The 21458-nt window shown below is 41.9% G+C and overlaps 1 protein-coding gene across 11 annotated transcripts in view; it reads left to right on the top strand.

The window, feature by feature from the left end:
• Positions 1-21055, top strand: part of PPIG (peptidylprolyl isomerase G) — a 53504-nt gene extending 32449 nt beyond the window's left edge. For all 11 annotated transcript variants that reach the window (XM_090045525.1, XM_090045528.1, XM_090045529.1 and 8 more), the window contains 5 exons: positions 755-959; positions 5534-5701; positions 8702-8786; positions 14088-14224; positions 14534-21055. In XM_090045525.1, the coding sequence (XP_089901651.1) occupies positions 755-959; positions 5534-5701; positions 8702-8786; positions 14088-14224; positions 14534-15668 (1730 nt within the window). In that variant the 3' untranslated portion in view covers positions 15669-21055. The remainder of the gene's footprint in view (positions 1-754; positions 960-5533; positions 5702-8701; positions 8787-14087; positions 14225-14533) is intronic.
• The last annotated feature ends 403 nt before the right edge of the window (positions 21056-21458 follow it).

Raw genomic sequence — 21458 nt, 5'->3', positions numbered from 1 at the left:
TTGCAACTGTAAGAGCTGGAGCAACAGAGGCCAAGCAGCCAAGTGGGGGCTGCATATTATCCCCTCACGGGCTGCATCAGACTGTAGGCCACCAGTTGTACAGCCTTGCTCTAACCTGAGCCTCAGCAAAACAAAGAGCACAGACAATCTGTTTCACTGAGAAAGTTCACGTTCACCATTGTACATATGGCAGTTCACTTTCCACCAGAAGCTTCCCAGATTTCGAAAACAACAAGGATAGAGTAGAACCCTGTAGAATCCCATAAAAAGATGTTGCCTTTGGGAAAACGACTAACCACCACCACCTGGAACAACTGTGATCCTGCTTGTTCAAGCTACCTTTCTTTCAAGACATCAGTAGGTTGGCATCAGTATTATCAAAGGCTGCTGCTGGATCCAAAAGAATCAAGCATGGACACATCAGTACCCATCATTAGAAAGCAGTCAAAGAGTAAAGTCTGTTCTGTATACAGATCAGAAACCAGGATTTATAATTTGTATTAAATTAATTTTGCAATTTAAGATATTTGATTTTTTTGTGTATTTAAATAATTCATCATTTATTTGTATACGGGAGATATTTTGCAAATCTTTACAGTATGTCTTAATTTTTATCACAGTGATTCTGATTACAAAGTAAAGCTTCGTTGTGGCATTTTGAGCAACTTATAAGATATATTCCAGTTGACTTTTCTAAACTTTTAGTTGAACTGCTTGTCATCTAAGTGTATGTATTTCTTACTTTGATTTAAAGTCAAGAAAGAAGAGAGGAAAAGACACAAGTCTTCTTCCTCATCCAGTGATTCCGACAGTTCAAGTGATTCAGAATCTTCCTCTGATTCATCATCTGACTCTGAAACAGCTTCTGAAGAGAAACCTAAGAAAAGAAAAAAGAAACACAAGAAAAATTCTAGAAAGCATAAGAAGGAAAAGAAAAAGAGAAAGAAAAGCAAGAAAAGGTCATTTTTTAAAAGATACATGCTATTCTGAAAGGCTTTTTTTGGTCAAAAATTTAATGTAATGCTGGGTTAGTGTGTGAGCCATAGAAAAAGATGAAGGAGGGGGTCTGGCAATATCTTTTATTAGGCCCAATGTAAACGACATTTTCTGTGACCCATTTTCTTGTCTTGGTTTATGTCATAGGAAGAACTGCTTGGTCAATAAGATTTTATTAATTCTTGCATGTGTAGAATATTATTCTATATTAAGCTGAACTAGTGTCAGTTAAGTGTGGTAGTAGTTTGCAGAACCTCCTGTTTGTATCTCAGTCTCCTGTCTTTTTTAAACGGACTTAAATTTTCCAGTTTTGTAATAATGTCCAACACCAATATGCGTACCAGGAACCATGTTTACAGATGTGTCTTGAGATTTTCATATTGTATGCTTGTAAAGGTGCAGGAAGTTATTTAACACTGTATTTGTTTAGTTATGCACAGTGGGGCTTTGCCAGTATCTGTTGAAGAGCTGAGGGCCAGGTACAGGTGTTGTGTTTCTATCAGAAGAACCACCACTTTACTTGTAGAAACTGTGAGTGTACAAGTGTTTGCTCAGTTTCTTCAAGGGGAAACATGCCCTCTCTGGGAAAAAGATCTTCTAGGTGTCAATCTGGAAGATCCTTCCTGTGAGAGAGAGAGAATCCATACCTGCCTACAGGCAGTCCTTAACTTACGACGTTTCAAGTTCCAACAAACGGCACTTACAACCTTTATAAATTTACACCCTGTTTCGAGGTTCCAGCGCGGGTTTTGACTTTACAACACACGACATAGCTGCCTCCAGCTGGTAAGTCTTTTGTGGTGGCAGGGACGGGGGGAGGGAAGAGGCGTTGGGGGGGCAGATCAATGCCCCTGCAGCAAGGGAGGAGCTGGGGCTGGGACAGAGGCTGGGGCAAAAGCTGCCCAACCGGGGCGAGGGGACGTGGAGAGCGGGTGGGGCAGCTCCCACCACTTCATACCACTGACCCGGGAGCAGCCTGTCCAGCGTTTCTCATTGCTGCTCCTACCGCCCGTATAGGAGGGCATGAATGGGATGTGTGCCCCTGGATATGTGCCGGACAGGCGGGGCTGGGGCTGTGCCAGGTGGGCGGCAGAAGGCGTTGGGAGCAGGGTCTATGCCCTCCTGCCATTCGTCCAGCCGGGGTGGGGCGAAGCTGCTGCGCTGCCTCTGGGCAAGTGGTGCACAACAATGGGAGCTACCCGGGACTATCAGCGGCTTCATTCAGTGCCCCACTGGCCCACCCTGGCTGGGCTAGTGGTGGCAGGGCGTGGGGTGTGCTCCTGGATTGGGGTGGGATGGATGGTTAAGTGGAGGCTATGTGGGGGCTGCAGCCACCCTAAAATTCACCATAGCCCCTGCCGCCTGGCTGGAGTGCAGCCTGGCACAGCCCCAGCCCCACCTGCCCTGATCTGGGGGTACATGCCCCCCCCATGCCCTGCTGCCACTCGCCCAGCCTGGGGGCGGGGGGTGGAGGGAGTGTGGGACAAAGCTGTTGCTCATCCAGGAGGTGTGGAGAGGCTGGGGCAGCTCTCGCTGCAGTACGCCACTTGTCTGGAGGCAGCACAGTGGCTCTGCCCCACCCTGGCTGGGCAAGTGGTGGTAGGGCATAGCCTCTGCTCCCATGGCATCCACTGGTGCCTGGAGCACAGCCCCAGCCCCACCCACACCTCGCAGATCTTGGGAGACATGCCCCCATGCCCTCGTGGACAGGTTGCGGGAGCAGCAGCAAGCTGCTGTATGAGCTGCTCCCAGACTGGCGGTGCACAGTGGTGGGAGCCACCTCCCCCCTCGCCCCCCCCCCCCAGCTGGGCAGCTTTTGTCTCAGCCCCTGTCCCAGCTCCAGCATCAATCAATTCCATTGTTGGGGGGTTGATCTGCCCCCCATACCTCCTCCCCCCACCACAAGGGACGTACCAGCTGGAAGCAGCTTTGTCAAGTGTCATAATGGAACCAATCCCCATTTTATAATATTGTTCCTATGGGAAAATTGGTTCCAAGTTGCAATGTTTCGACTTATGATGAAGTTTTCAGGAACCAATTGCGTTATAAGTCTGAGGACTGCCTGTATATGCTTTTCTCGTGGTCTGCTCCCTGTGCTTCCCTAGACTGGGGACTGCCCAGTTGGGGGAGTGGGCCAGGGGCATTGCCTTGCTGCTCTAGTCCCCTTCTGGACTAGTCTGGAAGAAGACTGAATCAGTGGGGCAAAGCTCTTTGCCCGTTTCCAGACCAGGACCCAATCTGGGGAGTAGGCAGGTGTCTTGCTCCACTGCTTCCTCTGCTCCGAGCCACCAGAATCAGCAGAGGAGCAGCCAGTCTTTGCTCCTAGACCAGGGACTTCCCCCTAGGTTGCAATAGGAAGCAGGCTCAGGTATGTGTTTCCCCAGGCCTAGTGTGACCCCCCGTTTTCTCCACCTGCTTTGAAATCACTATCTGCATTAGACATCTGGGTTTCAAAGTCAGAGGGGGTGGGAAAGCTCTCCACTCCCTGGTTTCTAGCTCCTCCCACCCAGTTCTCCACCTCTAGCTTTTTTAAATCACCGCACATGCTGCCTAGCTTGGTTTCAAAGCTAGGGGTTGGAAAAGCTCTTCTCACAGGATTGAAATGCTTCCTGTACCACCCAGCTGAGCAGCACATACAGTGATTTCAAAACCCGTGGGGACCTGGGATTGGGAAAGCACTCCCTGTCACAGTTCCTGGCCCTGCAACCTTTAAATGCCACCCACATCACCCAGGTAGGGAACATAGGAAGTAGTTTGGAAGCCCACAGGGTCAGAAACATCCTTGCCGTGGTTGCCAGCCCTATGAGGTTTAAATGCCTCCCATGCTGTGCCACTCAGCTGGACAGGTGCCTGTGCAGCCCATCTGGACTGCACATGTAGCAAATTACAAGCTGTGGGGGCTGCCTATTGTGACAGCATGGGAGAGGACAAGCTATCAAGAAATAGGCTCCCCTAAGAGCAGGTGTGGCCCAGGGAGCAGCCTTCTATTGCAGTGTTTCTCAACCTGTGGGTTGCTACCCAAAAGTGGGTTGCAAGAATACATTAAAAGGTTGTGAACGAACTTTAAAAATGGGTTCTCCTTTAAAGGAGAAAAATGGAAACCATGGCTGCTTCCCTGCAGGCCAACAGAGTTCCAGCCTGCACAGGGCTGCTTGGGGTCCCCCTTGCCCCACACACAGACCCCCTGCCCCACACACTGGGGGGGCTGAGCACAGTGGGTCAGAAATGAGGGGCACTGAGTTGGGACTGACCATTGATATTTACAAATGGGTCCTGGTACAAAAAAAGATTGAGAACCACTGCTCTAGTGGCCCCTGACTGGAGAGCTCATCTATGTAGCGCTCCAGCTAGGGGCTGAAATCCAGGCATGCGCTTGTTCTCTGCCTGTTTATTCACTGTCTGTGGCCTCTTAAGTCTAAAAAGGAACAGAATTAGAATTCAAAGAAATACATTACTATGTTATTGTACTAGCTCTTAACTGCTAGCATTCTGAGAATGCTAAATGCCAACATTAACCCTGTTTGGTGTACTGAGTAATGTTTTCAAAAAACATTATTGAATTCAGGATTCTAAGTCACATGGTTGCTTTTGAATATGTTACCTTTTAATGTGCTATAGTTCTGCCATGAAAAATTTGGATTGGAGTTGTTAAAATCATATTTTCTTTCAACACAAGTACTAAAATATAATAAAATCATCAATTAAGGTAGGACTATCTGATTCATCCATCTTACTATTCAAACGCTCAGAATTTTGTTCTAAAACAAGTTTCCCTTTGATTTTAATGAATAATAAAATGCAGAGAACTCCTACAGTTCCTCATGTTTACCATCAAATGGGCAATCTGAACATCACTGTTTTGATACAAAGTTTCCGAACAGTATCTAACAAAACACCATACACATATTCAACATGTCACTACATAAATTATTCAATTAAGGAGTTTTGTGGGTGATACTTTTTATTGGACAAACTGCATGGTTGAGATAAAGTGAGACAAACTTTTGAATACAAGGCATTTTAATCAGATCTGATGGTGAATGACCTGATGAAGAATGCCTTGTATTTGAAATTTTGTCTCACTTTATTCCAACCCTACTGTTCATCCAATAAAAAGATATCACCCACAAGAATCCTTCTCTCTTATACAATTCCTGGACCATCATAGCTACAAAATCAGTCCAACACTACCACTGCATAAACTAAGAATTCGGTGATTAAAAAGCAATATGTAATGATGATTAAATATGCATTATACCCATACATCCCCGAGTGAAGGCCTCATGATAACAAGATAGCTGTTTATTTTTTTAAACTTCATCAATTTGTTTTCTGCACCAGGGTGAAAAAGAAATCTGTTTAATATAATCTGCAATAATTAGTCTTCTAAATTTATTTCTCTGTTGCTTGTGTAAATACTTTCCAAAATACTTAAGTGTGGACAGGTTGAGAGGCCTGCCCTGGAAAACCTTAACTTAAAATGCACGACTATTTTAAACCTAAATATTTATAAGCATATTTTTATCCATAAATAAAGCTCCTCCAGTGAAAGTGAAGTTGAAAACCCTGAAGCACAGCCGTTGTCTACTGTCCGTCCTGAGGAGATCCCTCCTGTACCGGAAAACAGATTTCTGATGAGAAAAAGTCCTCCTAAAGTAGATGAAAAAGAAAAAGAGAGGAAGAGCAGGGAAAAAGAAAGAGAGAGGTAATTTTTTTAAGTCAAACTGCTTATTTATAGTCATATGATCATGTAAATGCTTTTAGATGCTTGGGAACTTCTGGTTTCTTCCCATATCTCAGTGTGCTGCACTGCCAACTTAACTATTGGCATGGTATCTAATATATATTGTCATCTTTAAAATTTGGTAAACTCTTGGGCTTGAGTTGATCCAGATAAAATTAGTATTTTCAGTTCATTGGCAGGCTCAGGGAAAACTATACATTTTGCTTTAGGGTGAAGTCACAATTTTTTGGTAAATTAAAAAAAAAGTGTTTGGCATTAATCAAACAGTTTGCTTCAACAAAATCTAAATTTCACTTTGAGTTATCTGAAATAAGTAAATAAATAATTTTTTAGGAAGTCAAAGTTGTTAAAAAAAAACACTTGAACTTTGCTTTGAATTTTCAGTTTATTTTAGAATGTCTCTGGATTTTTTTTCAAAATGAGAAATATGTGAAACATTTTGATCTTACAAAATCCACAGCTCTCACTGGAAAACTTGTGAAAAAATTGTTGAACACTAATTATGAACAATAGTATTTATTTTTTTATAAATTGTATTGTAAACATCTGAGGAATGTGGATATTACAGCGGTGCATGTTTAGGAAACTTGGGTAAATAATGGTAAGAAGGAAATTGGGGAACTTTAATCTATTCTACTACATATGGGAAGTTAACATCAACTAACTGTTGGTGCTAATGATGATTGTTGGGGGTCAGATATGAAATATTGTTTAATTTAATTGCTAATGACATTCCTTGACTTGGGCACTGTGTCCGTCTACTCCAGGTTCCCATTCCTGGCCATTGTCAGCATAAGAAATACCATTACCTGGTCATATAGAGAATTCTTTTCTGACCCCAGGTGGTTAGTTAATGGTTGGCTAATGTTCTGGAGTATTAGGGTTGTGGTTTGTATATTTGATGAGGTAAAGAGCAATTAGATAATTATATAAGACCTCTTTAAAGTTTACTAAACTCTTGGGCTTGAGATTCTGTAATGCAGCAGTTCTCAACCTTTTTAAACTCAGGGCACCCTTTATCAGACTCAGGTCTTCCCTCCATAACTTTGGTGAACTGAGCAGCATCCTATTCCAAAAGTGAACTTAATACAGTGCTTACCTCCTTGTAGAGGGGCCAGGCAGGGAAAACCTTTATCTACTTATCTCCTCATACCTGGAGCCTGAGCCTGCTGTTATCTGCATATCTCCTCACACCTCATCTGTCTCCTCACACTTGCTGCAGCATCCTTTAGAGGATTCTGTTGGGGTGCACCGATACTGATTTTTGGGGCCAATACTGATAGCCGATTTTTAAGGAGGCATATCAGCTGATACCATCCAATTTCCAATACCAGTGTCCAGCTGGTAAGTCTGTTGTGGTGGAAGGGGAGGCAGGAGGGAAGGGGCATAGGGGTGCAGATCAAGGCCTCCCGTGGTAAGGGAGGGGGACTGGGGCTAGGACAGGGACTGGGGCAAGTGCTGCCCAGCCAGGGCAGGGCAGGCATGGGACTAAGCTGTGGCTCATCTCGGGGGGAGGGCAGCTCTCACCACTGCATGTCAGTTGTCTGGGAGCTGCTCACCTGCTTGACTGGTGGCTCCCACCACTGCTCCCACTGCTTGTCTGGGAGAGTGTGGGGGAGTGTGTGCCTCTGAATCTGTGTGGGACGGGGCAGGTGGGGCAGGGGCTATGCCAGACTGTGCTTGGAGTGGGTAGCGGTGGCTCTGGGAGCAGGGCTACGTGGGGGGCTGCAGCCACCCCAAAATTTGCTGTAGCCCCCACATAGCCCCTGCTCTCAGTGCTGCCACTGCCTGCCCCAAGCGCAGTCTGATGTGGCCCCTGCCCCACCCTGCCCTGGGCATATCCGGGGGCACAGGGCCCCCACCCCGTGCCCTCCCAGTCGAGCAGTGGGAGCCATTGGATGGGCTGCCAGATAAGTGGCTCCTGGGTGAATGCTGCGCAATGGTGGGAGTCACCGTTCTGTTCCATGCCCACCCTTGCTGGGCAGCACTTGCCCCAGTCCCTATCCCATCCCCACTCTCTCTCTCTCACTGTGGGGGGGGGCCTCGATCTGCTCCCTCACACCCCTTCCTTCCCCCCTCTCCTTCCACCACAACAGACTTACCAGCCAGACGCTGCTCTTCAAGCTGCTGGGTTGTGCTCCTTGCCACTTACAGGCCATTTATCGGCCACATTATTGGCCATATCAGGCTGATTTCTGATGTAGACAGTTTTCTTTATATCAGTGCCGATCCAATATCGGACTGATGTATCGGTGTACCTCTAGATTCTGTGGCATCCTTGTTGAAAATCACGTCTCTCATAGGAAGAAGTTCTGTTAGATCGGCAGATAAACCTTAAACTAGAGCTGGTCCTTTCTAATGAAGGTTGGAACAATACTGGTAGATCAGTATGGGAGAGCTTGTACCAGCATGTCTGTTACTGTCTAATACTTAACCAGTGGCTAAATGGACTTGCTTGTTCTTTACAGCTTCTATAATCAGTAATTCAAATGAAAGTTATTAGTTATTTCTGCAGGACCCAGAGGAGTGTTCCTATGCTTAAAAATTCAGGGTTCCACTCATGAAGCATTTATCATGATACAGAGAATGAGGAATGACAGAGGTGGAAAAAAGAGAGGCTTTTATAATATTATGAAACGATAATGGCAATCATATTGAGGTTTCAGAATATTTACATACCAAATTCCCTCCAAAAATGTGTGAGGGATTGCTTCTTTCTGTCTGCCTCCAAATAATTTTCTTAAATGCTTTCTGAATAGACATTGACCAGGATAGTAAAACTACTGTATTGTTCATGATGACCATTAGTTACTGTCTGGACTGGTAAATGAGAATGACAACTGAATCTCTGTTTTCATGTAGTTTTAGCTTGTTTAATTTGCAAAAAATAATTCAAACAGTCTTTACTCTTTTATCCTTCTAAAAAGAGTGTAATGGTATCAGTTTTCTCTTCATTTTTAGTAATCCAGCAAACTCCCAGTCAACATACCAGAGAAGGCTTTTAGTAACCAGATCTGGAAGAAAAATAAAAGGACGAGGACCTAGGGTAAGTATATAAAAATGTTTGTGGCAGAAATGTGTACACTTGTAAAATCCAAGGATGTCAAAACAATTGCACAGATTTCTTGGGAAGAAGAAAGGTTATTAACCCCCATTTTACAATGTATTAAGGAAGAAGAGAAATTAAGCCATTGTAGTTAATGATTTGGTAAGAGTAATGGAGCTGTGATTAGAATCCAGCAGGTCTGACTCCCAAGATTTCTGGTCTGTTCACCAGTGAGCAATGCTAAGAGCACTAGTGCAGCTAAACCAGTGTGTTTAGCTGAACTGGTATGAGATCTATTGTATATTTTGACTTTATTAGCAGAATTCATTTTTACTACTATATCAACTTAAACTTTATTGAAATGGTGGGGAAAGCAGTCCACTAGAACCACATGCATTCTGGCTTAAGACAGACAGAAGCTTCAGGCTGGCTACAGCCAACTCAAGTTCAAATCAACCAGAGTTACAAGCTTAGTTATTTTCTTTTGAACATCCATGTTGTAAACAAGGTTATTCATTTCAGCAAACTAATGTCATCCACAACAGGCTTAAAAAACACACTGATAAGCAAAGCCTGTTCAAATATATTGTGCAGTATTCAATGATCTGGAAATGCTGGGGTATAAGCTATAATACAGAATCACTAGTGTAACTTTTCCTTCATATCTGAGTTAGAGTTTCCATAGAGTACTGTCTTCCTCATCCTTATATTTGATTAGATCAAAACTCACCAGGCTTTAAGAGTGAGCTGTTTGATTATTACATTCATTTAACCTGAATTTCATCACTATTTTATCTCATGATGGAAGCTTTCAGTGTCAGTGGAATTCTTGCCCTTAACTAAATGTTTTGAAAGATGTTTGTCTGGTGGTGCTTATCAAAGCAAAAAGCAGTTTTGTTGCAGGAAGGCAGTGGGCAGTTTTAATATCTAAAAGATTTTCAGATACAATACAGCAGCTGTTTTCCAAATGAAGGTTCATTTGCCATCATTGAGAATTCAGTGGAAGTTTTTTGATGCATCATTTTTGGTATCCCATTTTAGCTATTAGCTAACATACAGTTTATTTTATGTCAGTGAGGTAATATTATCTTATGCTTCAAAGATAGGAGGGATGTGAGTTGGTGTGGGATGATTGTGGATGAACTGGGAGGGTGCGGGACCTTGTAGGGGGACTGCTCAGGAGGGATGTGTCCCCTGGCTCCCACAGGGTGCAGCCCCCCCCCAGCACATGGATTGTCCCCCTTGCAGAGCCCCAGCTCCACCCTGGAGGGCCACAGTTCCCCCTCCCCCCCCCCAGTACGATCCCAGGCACCCTGCAGGGCCACAGCCCCCTCCCCCCCCACCAGGGCAGGATCCCAGCCATCCTGCAGGGCCAGAACCCCCTTGTGCAGGGTCTACAACCTACCCCCAGCAGCAGCAGCAGGAGTGAGACACTCACAGCCCACTGCTGCCAGCTCCTCCATTGCATGGCATGGCCCCGAGCAGCTCAGAGCTGGTGCTGCCTGTGCCGCTCATCGAGGACTGGTGCTACTCGCAGGTGTCACCCGGGGGCCGGTGCCGGTTGCGGGGACCACATGTCACGCTGCGCTGGGTCCTGCCGCCATGGAACCAACCCAGCCTGGCAGTCAAGCTGCCCCAGTGCCAGCAGGACCTGGCTTGGCTCAGCATGCTGTCCCTGTGCACTGTGCCGGGTCCTGCCTCCGGTGGCAGTGCTGCTTGCCCTGTGATGCCTGTGGAGAGGAGGCGTGCAATGGGACCTGGCCTGGCATGGCTCGCTAGCCCAGCTTTGCACCAGAGTGGGATGCCCAGCTCCAGGAGGCACAGCTCCTTTGCAAACGCGCCCTAGCTTGGATTGGATCCACAAGATTGGATTGGATCAGGTTGGGCTGGTGGGGCATATTTTCCGTGAGGCTCAGGTGTGCCTGAGCCTCATGGAAAATGAACTCCGCCAGCCCAATCTGGCCCAGGTCACACAGCTAGCATGCATTTGCACAGGAGCCACACGTTCTGCTCTGGTGCAAAGCTGGGCTGGGCTGGGTTGGGTCCTGCCATGCTGCTGGCTTCACACTCCAGTTGCTTGCCACTCCTGCTCCCCCTATTTGTCACCCCCTGGCCCTGCACACCCCTGGGGATGGCTCTGGGGCTGACACATGTCTGCCCCCGCCACCCGGCAGCCACTTTGCCAGCGGCAGCAGGCAAGTGGGGCTGTGCAGGGCTGTGGCTGTGCTGCAGGCACAACGGGCAGCAATACAGTGCTGTGACCCAGGCTCCATACATGCTAAATGGACCCGGCCCAGGCCATCCGAGGTCATGCACTAGCAGGATGGGCCAGGTCTGTTCAGCATGTACAGAGCCCAGGTCTTACAGCGCCACATCACTGCCCGCTGTGCGTGCAGCAGAGTCACAGCCTCACTGCCTGCTGCCACTGGCACCCCAGGGGCTGGGTGGTGGAACAGGAGTGTGGCAGCCCCCTCTTGAGCTCCTCCACGAACCCACCCACTGGGACATACCCCATACCCCCTAACATCCCTTCCACTCCCCATAGTCCCCATTCAGCCCTGCCACTCCCTGTAGCCCCTGACACACCCTGGCATTCCCCTGCCGCTCCCCATAGCCTCCAACACCCCCCTCCACTTCCAACACCCCCTGACATTCTCCTGCCACTCCTCACACCCACCCATGCCCACCCCACACCCATAAACCCCCCCCACCCCACATTCTTAACTTACCTTTGACAGTGCCGGGGGCAGCAGGAGCTCCACAGAGTCACTCTGGCCAGAAACCAAAGTGTCTCTTCTGGAGGACCAACTCCTGGGTTGCCTCTGGTTTGGGACTCTGCGGCATGTTTTTTTTGACCCCTGGATATCTAGGGGTCTAATTTTGCCCCTGCGCTGCAAATATGCAGTGCAGGGAATGTTTTTTTGTTCCTGCACATATGTGTTGCAGCATCTCAAACCCCTTTAAGATACTGGAAGACGCATGTGTGTGCTCGTCTGGACATGGCCATGGAGGACAAGGTCACACTAATCATATATGACAGGCTGAGAGAGGGGTGACAGAGAGATTCTGGGTGAACTGTTTAGGGTCCCATTTTGTGATGTTTGCCAGATACTTAAAGCTGGTGAAGAAACAAGAATCATTGGAAATGGAAAAGACACAGCTTAGCTGTGGGAATGAAGAAGAAACTGAAATGTATTCAGTATAGTAGCTCACCATAACATGAAAAAGATTTGATATTGACGGGGACCGAGCGCAATGGCACTACAATATATCTTGCTCAGGTCAGATAGGCTGCACTAACCTAACATTATGGTAAGTTCCCATCAGGATGTTTGCCCAATATGGGACATGTGTTTCATAATGCTCAGTGTTGGTTGTGTTTAATCAGCTTCATAGCTGGTTTCCATTATTGAGCACCTGTTGTTTTTGGCAGGTTTAATGATAGGCAATGTCTCCAATTAAGTGAACTTGTATGCAGATGTAAGATGAGGGGCTTCTTTCCCCATGCTTATTGGGGGGGAAAAAACCCTTGCCATATATTGAGTAAATATAATACTTAGATATGAAGTCTGATACATTTGTGACTTGTTTCCAAGCATGTGTAGCACCATCCACTTCAGTAGAAAGAATTTTGTCTATTTTTACTTTTCAGTAAAAATTATATTTCACTTTCAAAGTTTTGATTTGAATGTGTGAGAAGTATGGTACTAATTAGTAGTGATTAAGTCTGTGTTTTAATTCAAATAAATTCCAGTAATCAAATCTTGGTTAAAACCAGTGGTTCAAGACTCAGATAAAACTAAGGTGGTTTAAATCAGTGTTCAAACCTACAGTAGCTGAAATTCTCTAACCATAGTTTAAATGGTGGAAACCAGGTTAAATCTTTAAGCTGTACCCCCTCTACCTTTCCTACTCCCATCTTCATTTTCCTTATACGTATGTTGCCTGTACCTGCAGAAAAATCTATTTCTTGGCCCAAAGGTTAAGCATGGGAAACTTGGGGATAGGAGAAATAAGTATTTTGTGAGACAGCTGCTGATATACAAAAAGGGGCTTTAGAATATAACGACGGACCATTTCATTAAAGGGGATCTTTGATAGAAGCACTGAAACACTGAATTGATTTTTAAGGACAAGATATTTTAATCTGGAATAATTTATACAGTAAGATATTTTGCATATCAGAAAGACAGCAGTAATAAATAACCTGATCCATGCTTAATGACTTGTTTGCAAGTTTTTATGCATCCTTACAATAAGATCAGTGCAGGAGTTAAAGCTTTATTTTCCACATCTTGTATTATGAAGTTTGCCTGCTTTATTGAGATGAAGTTCTCCCTCATACTGGGCATAAGAGGGAGCATGACAAACATGGAAACAAGGTCTTTATGGTGTATATTAGCTACAGGGATTCTGAATTTAAATAAGTTGTAGATCAGTCCGTTGAAAGCCTGTAGGGAGTACTGTAAATTAGTACAACTCTAAGAAGTGTCTAATTTATTTTAGGGTTCTCTTTGAGCCTGAGAAGCCCATAATCCAGACAGTAAAAAGATAACAAAAGCCATTTAGACTGTGAACACACATTCAGATAACCCGAGAGAATTCTCCCAGGTTTTCTCTCCAGGTAGAAAATGTTATCCAGAGCTGTGTATACAGACATTTGGGTGCCAAGGCCCTGAACAGCGGAGAGCTTACAGTGCTGACACCGTGCAGTCAGGCTGTGTATATATCTCAGTGTGCTCTGCAGGCTCCCTTAGTTTGCCTGGCAACACATCACAACAGTGTATTAAGGCAGCCCTGATTGGCTGATCCAGACTGCTCATGGTCAGCCTGCATTTCCCTACAGCACACTGTGGGGATTGTGGAGAGGGAGTATTCTGGAGCAGCTGAATCCAGCAAATGACAGTCTCCTTCATGGGAGGGGACAGGGACTTTGTTCTCTTTTGAGAGAAGCCATGGCATGTACAGACATGTGCTGTCCCTGGCGAAACTGTCCTGGGAGTGATTTAACCCTGGCTGTTTGTTCCCAGGTTATTTTTATCCTGGGCTGCCTGTTTTTACCCTGGTAGAAAAAGTCTGAACATTTGTACACTTGTGGTTTCTACAGGGAGAGCAGTAACTGTCTCAGGAAAAACTGAATGCCTGTATGAGGCCTTAGTCTCTTCTCCTCTGGTCTGTAAATTCTATTCTGCATCTCTCTTAGATGAAGCACAAAATCTAGCCTCTGCAGTATATTCTGAGTTGGATACTGGAAAATATGAAACACAAACTTATATTTAACTTTTTTCTTTTTTCCTAAAGCGCTATCGAACACCTTCCAGATCCAGGTCAAGGGATCGCTTCAGACGCAGTGAGACTCCTCCACATTGGAGGCAGGAAATGCAAAGAGCTCAAAGAATGAGAGTATCTAGTGGAGAAAGATGGATTAAGGGAGACAAGTAAGACACTATTAAAGTTATTTCTTTTTCTTTTCAATGTATATTGTACATTGGCATTTATGTCAAGATTACAGTAGTATCTATCTTTTTCTCAGTTTCTGTTGTATGGTAATGACATTTTTATTTTAAGACTAGAGTGAAATTTTGGGTTAGTTAACCCATTTCAGCTTAAATTGTGCTATACCTATTTTAAAGCACAATCATTTTGTTTATGATAAGTATATATAGTCATCAGTGTAGAAGTCATAAAGCAGATGACACCTTATTTCATTCAAAAGTTTTAAAAATAAAAAAATTTCTTTCTTCAAGGAGTGAAATTAATGAAAACAAGAAAGATAATCAAAAAAGCCCTGGTCGAGGAAAGGAAAGAAAAATATCAGACCACAGACAAGCCTCTGAGAGTCCAAATAGAAGAGGGGAAAAAGAAAAGAAAAGAAAAGATCAAAAATCTAGCAGCAAAGACAGGGAAACAAGGAGGAATTCAGAAAAAGACGACAGATATAACAAAAGCAAGGCTAAAAAAAGAGCTAAATCTAGAAGCCATAGCAAAAGCAGAGAGAAATCAAAAAGTAAGGAGAGAGACTCTAAGCACAACAGACATGAAGAAAAGAGATTAAGATCTAGAAGCAAAGAGAGAGAGTATGAGAAAGGTAAAGAAAAAGAAAAGCACCATGATTCTAGAGGGAGAGAGAAAGAAAGGAGTAGAAGTAAGGAACGGTGTAAAAGAGCAGGTTCAAAAAGTAATGAACAAGATCATAGTAAAAGCAAAGACAGGGAAAAATATGCAAAGTCAAGGAGCAGAGAACGTGACCAGGCTAAAGGAAAACATAGTTCCAATAGTAGGACAAGAGAACGAAGCAGAAGCAGAGACAGAGGGAAGAGAGCCAGATCTAGAAGTAGGGAAAGAGATCGCAGTAGAAGTAAAGAGTATTCAAGAAACAGGGATTCAAGAAGAAGAGGAAGATCAAGAAGTAGAGAGAGAAGAGGCACACCAGAAAAATATAGAGGAAGAGAAAATAGAAGGAGAAGGGAATCAAGGAGCTCTGAGAGAGAAGAAAGTCAAAGCAGACACAGAGAAAGGTATTCAAATAGAGAAAGTAGAAGTTCATATAGAAAGAGTGATGCTGAAAACCAAAGGAAGAAACGTTCAAGAAGTTATGAAAGTAGTAGCCCTGAGACCAGTAAAGATAAAAAGGGTAGTAAAGATCGGGGTAGTAAAGATCAGGATAGAAGCCCAGACTCAAAGAAAAAGCAAAGTAGCAAGGACCGAGAAGTGAAAACATCATTTTCACGGAGAAGTAAAGAAAAGGAGAAGAGCAGATCTTCACTAGAAAAAGAAATCAACCAAAAATCCAAGAGTCAGGAGAGAGACCATGCTCACAGTAAGGATAAAAAGTCTGATCATGAATCAAGTCCTGGAACAGATGAAGACAGACATGGATAAATTTGTGGACTTGGCGTTTCCATTCTGTCTCAACATTTTAGAGGCATTTTGGGGAACACTTTTTTTTTTTTTTTTTTTTTTTTTAAATGTGGACTTCAGTTTGGTCTTTTGATAATCTAAAACCTGGATCATTTGTACTGCTAAAGTTTTAATAAACTTGAAATGAAAACAAATTTTGTGTGTAACACAGTGTGCTGTGTTTTAACTATTTTATTGTTTTATGTATCCTTTTGTGTGTTGATGGCCAGGAGGGTACATTTCTGTTGCATTTACTTTTTAATTTATAAATTTAGTTATCTCATTGCGAACAAATGACTGTTTATATAAAGAGGCATATGTGGTTTTCGGGGGGGAGGGGGGAACCTGCAAATATATTAAATGTCTTCTGAAGCTAGTAGAACTCTGCCAGTTGTATTTGTTATTACAGTGTAATTATGTTCATACTATAGTACGAAGAAAACCTGAGGAAATGGGTTCGCGTGGAATAAAGAGGGATTTTGTAATCACAAAGTGAAGTACTTTGCAATGAATCTTCATTTTACCTGCACTGCTGTTGCATACTTTTGATCAGTGTTAACAGTAGAATTCATGTGTTCTCTGAGGCAGCCATCTATACTTGGGGGTCATTTTTTTGGAATAAACAGTGTCATAGAAAATGTTTTATTTTATTTTTACAAAAATGCTAATCATTCAAAGTGAGAGTCTATAAATTTTTTTTTCTGTTTTGTGTTTGTCTACTGTGGAAAATACAACTTTGGGTCTTCACCCAGTTTTGTTGCTTGTTTACAGTGGATACACAGAGATTGAGTGATTTAACTAGGATTCAGTTTGTCTCTCTGTATTTATTCTTGGAAAGCAGTGGTTACTGAATACAACCAAGAACTAGGATTTCCACCTATTTATGATATTTCCTAGTTATTTGTTCAGGAGTGGCAATAACATCACAAAGAGTAGGAATGGGATGTCTCGTTTTCCACAGCCTAAAAGTTTACCCACTGGGGGAAAGGATAGGTTGCATGCTAGCCAATTATTCCAATCCTAGAAAAAATTACTAACATTACTATAAGCTATAATTGTGCCAGGAAAACATACCTTGTGTTAGAATGTGATTCTGACAGATCTTAATGTTGAACCACTTCATTACATTGGTAACTGGTAGCATTGACATTCTGTGTCAGTATTTTTCTTATATAACATTTCTCAATGTGCATGTGCAAAAGATTAGCATTGTCATTAAATCTTGCCTGAATTAAGTTTATTGCTATTCAGAAAATCTTTAGGTATGATTTTTTTTTTAAGGAGGAAACAAATAGCTTTTTTTAAGAAATAAAAATCCAGGATGATGATTAACTTATGGACCAGCCTTTAAGTGAATAAACTGCCAAGTTACTTTTTATTAGGAAGTACCTGGGGTTCCTGAATATGTCAAGGAACAACTTTTCATAATGTTTTAAATACACATTTTGCATTGTGGTGCTGTTATTAGGCAGAATAAGCAAAAATACTCATAAAGAGTATGTACAAATATAAACTTCAGCTGCTTTACATGGGGAGTGCTGCTCTGGTTGCAGTACATGTTACGATCAAACTTGCATCTCCATGACCCTGTAGTGATTCAAGTTAGCTGAATTGCCCTAACTTTGACCCTGGATGTGCAGGGTTTTGCTATACTTGTATCACTACAGGATTGTGCAAACAACAGTTACTTGTATCAGTATCCTTTGATAATGTTGTTATGTGCATTCATACTTAGACCATAAAAGGGCAGCCATAACTGCTTCTTAGGAGGGGTTGTGATGTTAATGGAAGATCCATAATGGATCCTTTCGCAATATATGAAATGTGAAGCAACTTTGAACCAAACAGTGCATCAACAAACTTAAATAACTGCAGCAGATCCTGTTGCATTGTTTTAGGTCTGACATGCTAAAAAGCAAAGGAATTAGTTGAGAGGACTATTCAGTTCCTTGGGCATAGACCTTCTTAGCACACTTATGATCTGGTATGTAGATAATGTGCTGCAGTGTATAATTTTAAAAATATATATATATCACAGAGTTTTTCATTATTTTTTTAGGGACTCTACCAAACAAAAATAAGTTGCTCTGTCTTTGCTGGTTCTTCAGCAGCAATTAATGAAAGACCAGTTTTTGCCTAGATATGAGTATACCTGTTAACATCACTGAAGACTCTGTAAAAGGAAAAAAAAAAACCAAACTAAGTAGTAGCCATGTTGGCTCTTGCTATGTAAAGAATTCATAAGAAAAAATTGCCCAGTTTGGGTGGTGGGGATAAGACAATCAGTAGAAAATAATTTTCAGGATTAAAACAAGGTTGCTATCAAACATAAGAACATTTTTTAATTGTGTATATTTTAAAAAAATCTCTTTAAAAGAAGGAGGATATTTTAGGGGACTGAAAAATGAAGCACTTTCGATTGCACTTTGGGAATCATTTTAGGAAGGATAACCGTGTACAGAGTAGGTCTTATTTTAGGCATTAAAATATATTTTATAACCTTTCATATTTGTCGCCTTCCTTGTTTTGGTGCAAAAAGTAGTTTTGTAGTTGTCTTTACATTCCCTTTATAGTTTAAGGCAGTGGCTTTCAAACTGTGTTGTACATAACCCTGGGACTCTGTACTAGGTGATTAGCAGTTCTGCAAAGAGATTGAAGATAATGGCAGGGTGGGCTCGGAAGTAGTGTACCATCATTGCTGGGCTGGGTTGCCTGGCTACACATCAGTCTTTCGGATAGAGGTAGGGGTCCCATGGCAGTAGGGATATAAAAGGGTTCTGTGACTCTAGGAAGTTTGAAAACCACTCCTTTAAGGTACCCTATTTGTACTTGTACAATAGTAGGTTTAAATCCAATTGATGGGACAACACCAAAATGTTGACATTTGACGCAATTGGATTCTTTATACCACAAGGTATTAAACTGTTCACATTTAATTGCAAATGGTGAAATATTCTAAAGCACTCAGGGTTGGTCTGATTCTGATTCTGCTCCTGATAAAGTTGGTGGTAAATTATACCAATTGTGATCTCTTTTAAAATCCTACCTGCAATGTTTAAAGGGAGAGTTGAATTGTATGGATGTTTAACAGTGATAAACGTATTATTTCAGAAAATGGAAAAGTATGGTTTCAACTTTTTCTTTGAATGGAAAGCATATTCTAAATGTTAGTTAGAAGACAGGAATGATTCCATTAATCTCCCAAAACTGATCTTAATGGCATATCTGTGAGCCCTGTGGATTCAAAATAACATGTATAAGGACAGTATTTTCTGAAATGATAATTTCACCATGATCAAGAAAGTCTTGTGATGTAGTAAGTTCATGTACTGATCAGATGCATTTCCACACTTCAGCTAGACATTCTTTGTCAATCTAATAACCTCTAGTGGGTGCTAGTTTACTAATACATTCGAAATCATAGGCTTTGGACAGTATGATTGAAGGATGGAATGACATTTTCTTTGAAAAATTTACAGAAACAGTGCAAATGTGATGGTAGATATTCTGGATGATGTTGTATACCTAGAATTGCAGATTCCTCCTTGCAGGTGGATGGCCCTATATACTACTTTTTCAAAAACATTGCCTTTAAGAGAGATGCTGCCACCTTGATAAATTTTTGGCTCCTATACAAGAATAGCCACAGTATTTGTGTTTTAAAAGGCTGTGATCAAATTTCACTCTTCCAGTCTATCTAGTAGTATCAGTACCCTATAAATGTTCACTTTCTGAATTCTCACACTGTAGGCTCCTTATGTAGATATCTCTGCACTGAACTGCTTCAGGTACTTAGCCAATTGTGCCCAGATGGTGTATCAATCAGTATTTCACATTGCTTTTTGCTTAAAGTAAACATAAAATGAGGTGTGTTTCTCTTTCCTAAACTCTGACTCCTTTTCTAGAATAGGTATTGCATTAAAAGGGCAAAATTTTCCTGCTGGATATCCCTTTCAGGAGCAGAAAGGATTTACTGTTCTGCTTACTGGCAGAAGCATCTTTATTGCTGATATAATAAGAATTCTTATGCCATAAACCATTAAAAATAAGCATACTGTACTTTATTAAATATGTCTTTTTCAGTTACCCTTCAGATGTCTTTAGTATATGCAAGAAGACTGTATGAGAAAGGAGCTGGATATTTTTCTGTGTATATCATGCATCAATTTCAGTTAGTGGCTTAATTTCCAAGAGGATGTAAGCAACAGAGTTAATAAATTCTTATTTTTAATTCCCAAAGGAGACTGGTGGTATAAATCTTAAAAACCAAAACAAAAAAACTACATTTTTTCTTCATTTGTTAGAGTGCAGTTATCCAAAAAATTCAAAACTGCCCACATTCTGCAAAATTTAGATTCTAAACTCTTAACTTGGCTTGTTTCAGAGTTTGTGGTGTGTTATGTTTCTTTGAAACAATCATCTGTTGACCGTAGACGCCTATTCTGTGCAATTTAGAAGTACCATGGTAGCAAACTTTTATATTCTTCATTAAGGAGCACAATGTTCTATTCAATTAATAAAAAAAAAAGAAGAACTTTTTGACCTCAAAAACAAAATTTCTGATGTACACTATGAAATTTCAGGGAAGCTGTCAAAGTAACAAAATATAACCAAATAGTAGGTTTGGACATTATTTACATCAACTTGAAGAGAAAATAAAAAGAGCATTCTGTGACTTGTTTTAAAGAATCAGCCTGAAATATCCCCAATTTATCAGTTGCTTAGTTGAGAGTCCCACTCAGTGGGACTGTTCATATGAGCAAGGTTTACAGGATCAGTCCCTTGGAATGCCAAATGTGCATGCCTATACCCTGTTAAGTATTTAATGTTTGTATCCATCAGTGTTCTAATGTTAACATACTGAACATAGTAAACTAGAACTTGCACTAATGTAATGCAATAGTTGTCTCTTTTTGGTCAACATTTTCCAACATGCAGAGCATGTTTATAGGAAAACTTGCAATGACTTCTCAGCAAGCATTTAACCTTTGATGTATATCTCTGTAAAATTGTATATGAGATAAGTATATATAATGTGTTAATTTAGCTGTAATCATTAACTTTTACATGTACTTTTTTGTACTGTGAATGACTTATTCGAAAGATTGAACAAAAGTTGGGCCTAGTTAATTTTGTGATCAGTGGTAACAGGAGCTAGCTAGTAATTGGTTTGCTGTGGTGGCTAAGAGCATTGTACTTGATCATAAAATAGTGCTGTATTTGTTTGGCGGACTAAATTTTAATAAGAGTCAGGGCTTACAATGTCATGGGCATTTTGTAATCTGTAGTTACTGACTGGGAGGACAAAATGTGAGTGCTTGATATAGAATGTGCAACTTGTGTATTAAAATATTTTCAGAAATATTAAATGCTTTTTTCATATTTTGTTACTGCATTCTGTATTTTGTCCCACATACTTCCTACAGTTCTGAAATATGTTAGCGTATTCTCTGTGTGATCTAAGGGGGTTAGAACATTGTTCACAATTGCTTGATTTATGAGGCAAGTGCTGTGTAAATATGCCAAGATAATTCTTTCAGTGTTTGCTGTGAGCCCCTTTAAGTGTCAATAACAAATTTGTGCTGAGTTTTAAAGTTGTAGGTACTTGAATGTAAATAGAATCTGTTAAATCAAGATCTCTGTTTTTCTAATGAAAAAAGTCTTCTTTGCAGAAGTCATGACTTCTTTTTCTTTTCCAGCACTACATTGTTAGTTTGTAGAAGTGGTTATAGTTTATATAGCTTGCTACACAGACAAGTGAACAAGAGTGAG

Source organism: Crocodylus siamensis, chromosome 4, assembly GCF_052110815.1.
Source record: "Crocodylus siamensis isolate JL-2025a chromosome 4, ASM5211081v1, whole genome shotgun sequence".
NCBI lineage: Eukaryota > Metazoa > Chordata > Crocodylia > Crocodylidae > Crocodylus > Crocodylus siamensis.
The sequence above is the reverse complement of the archived record's forward strand: the minus strand, read 5'-3'. Positions and strand labels throughout refer to the sequence as shown.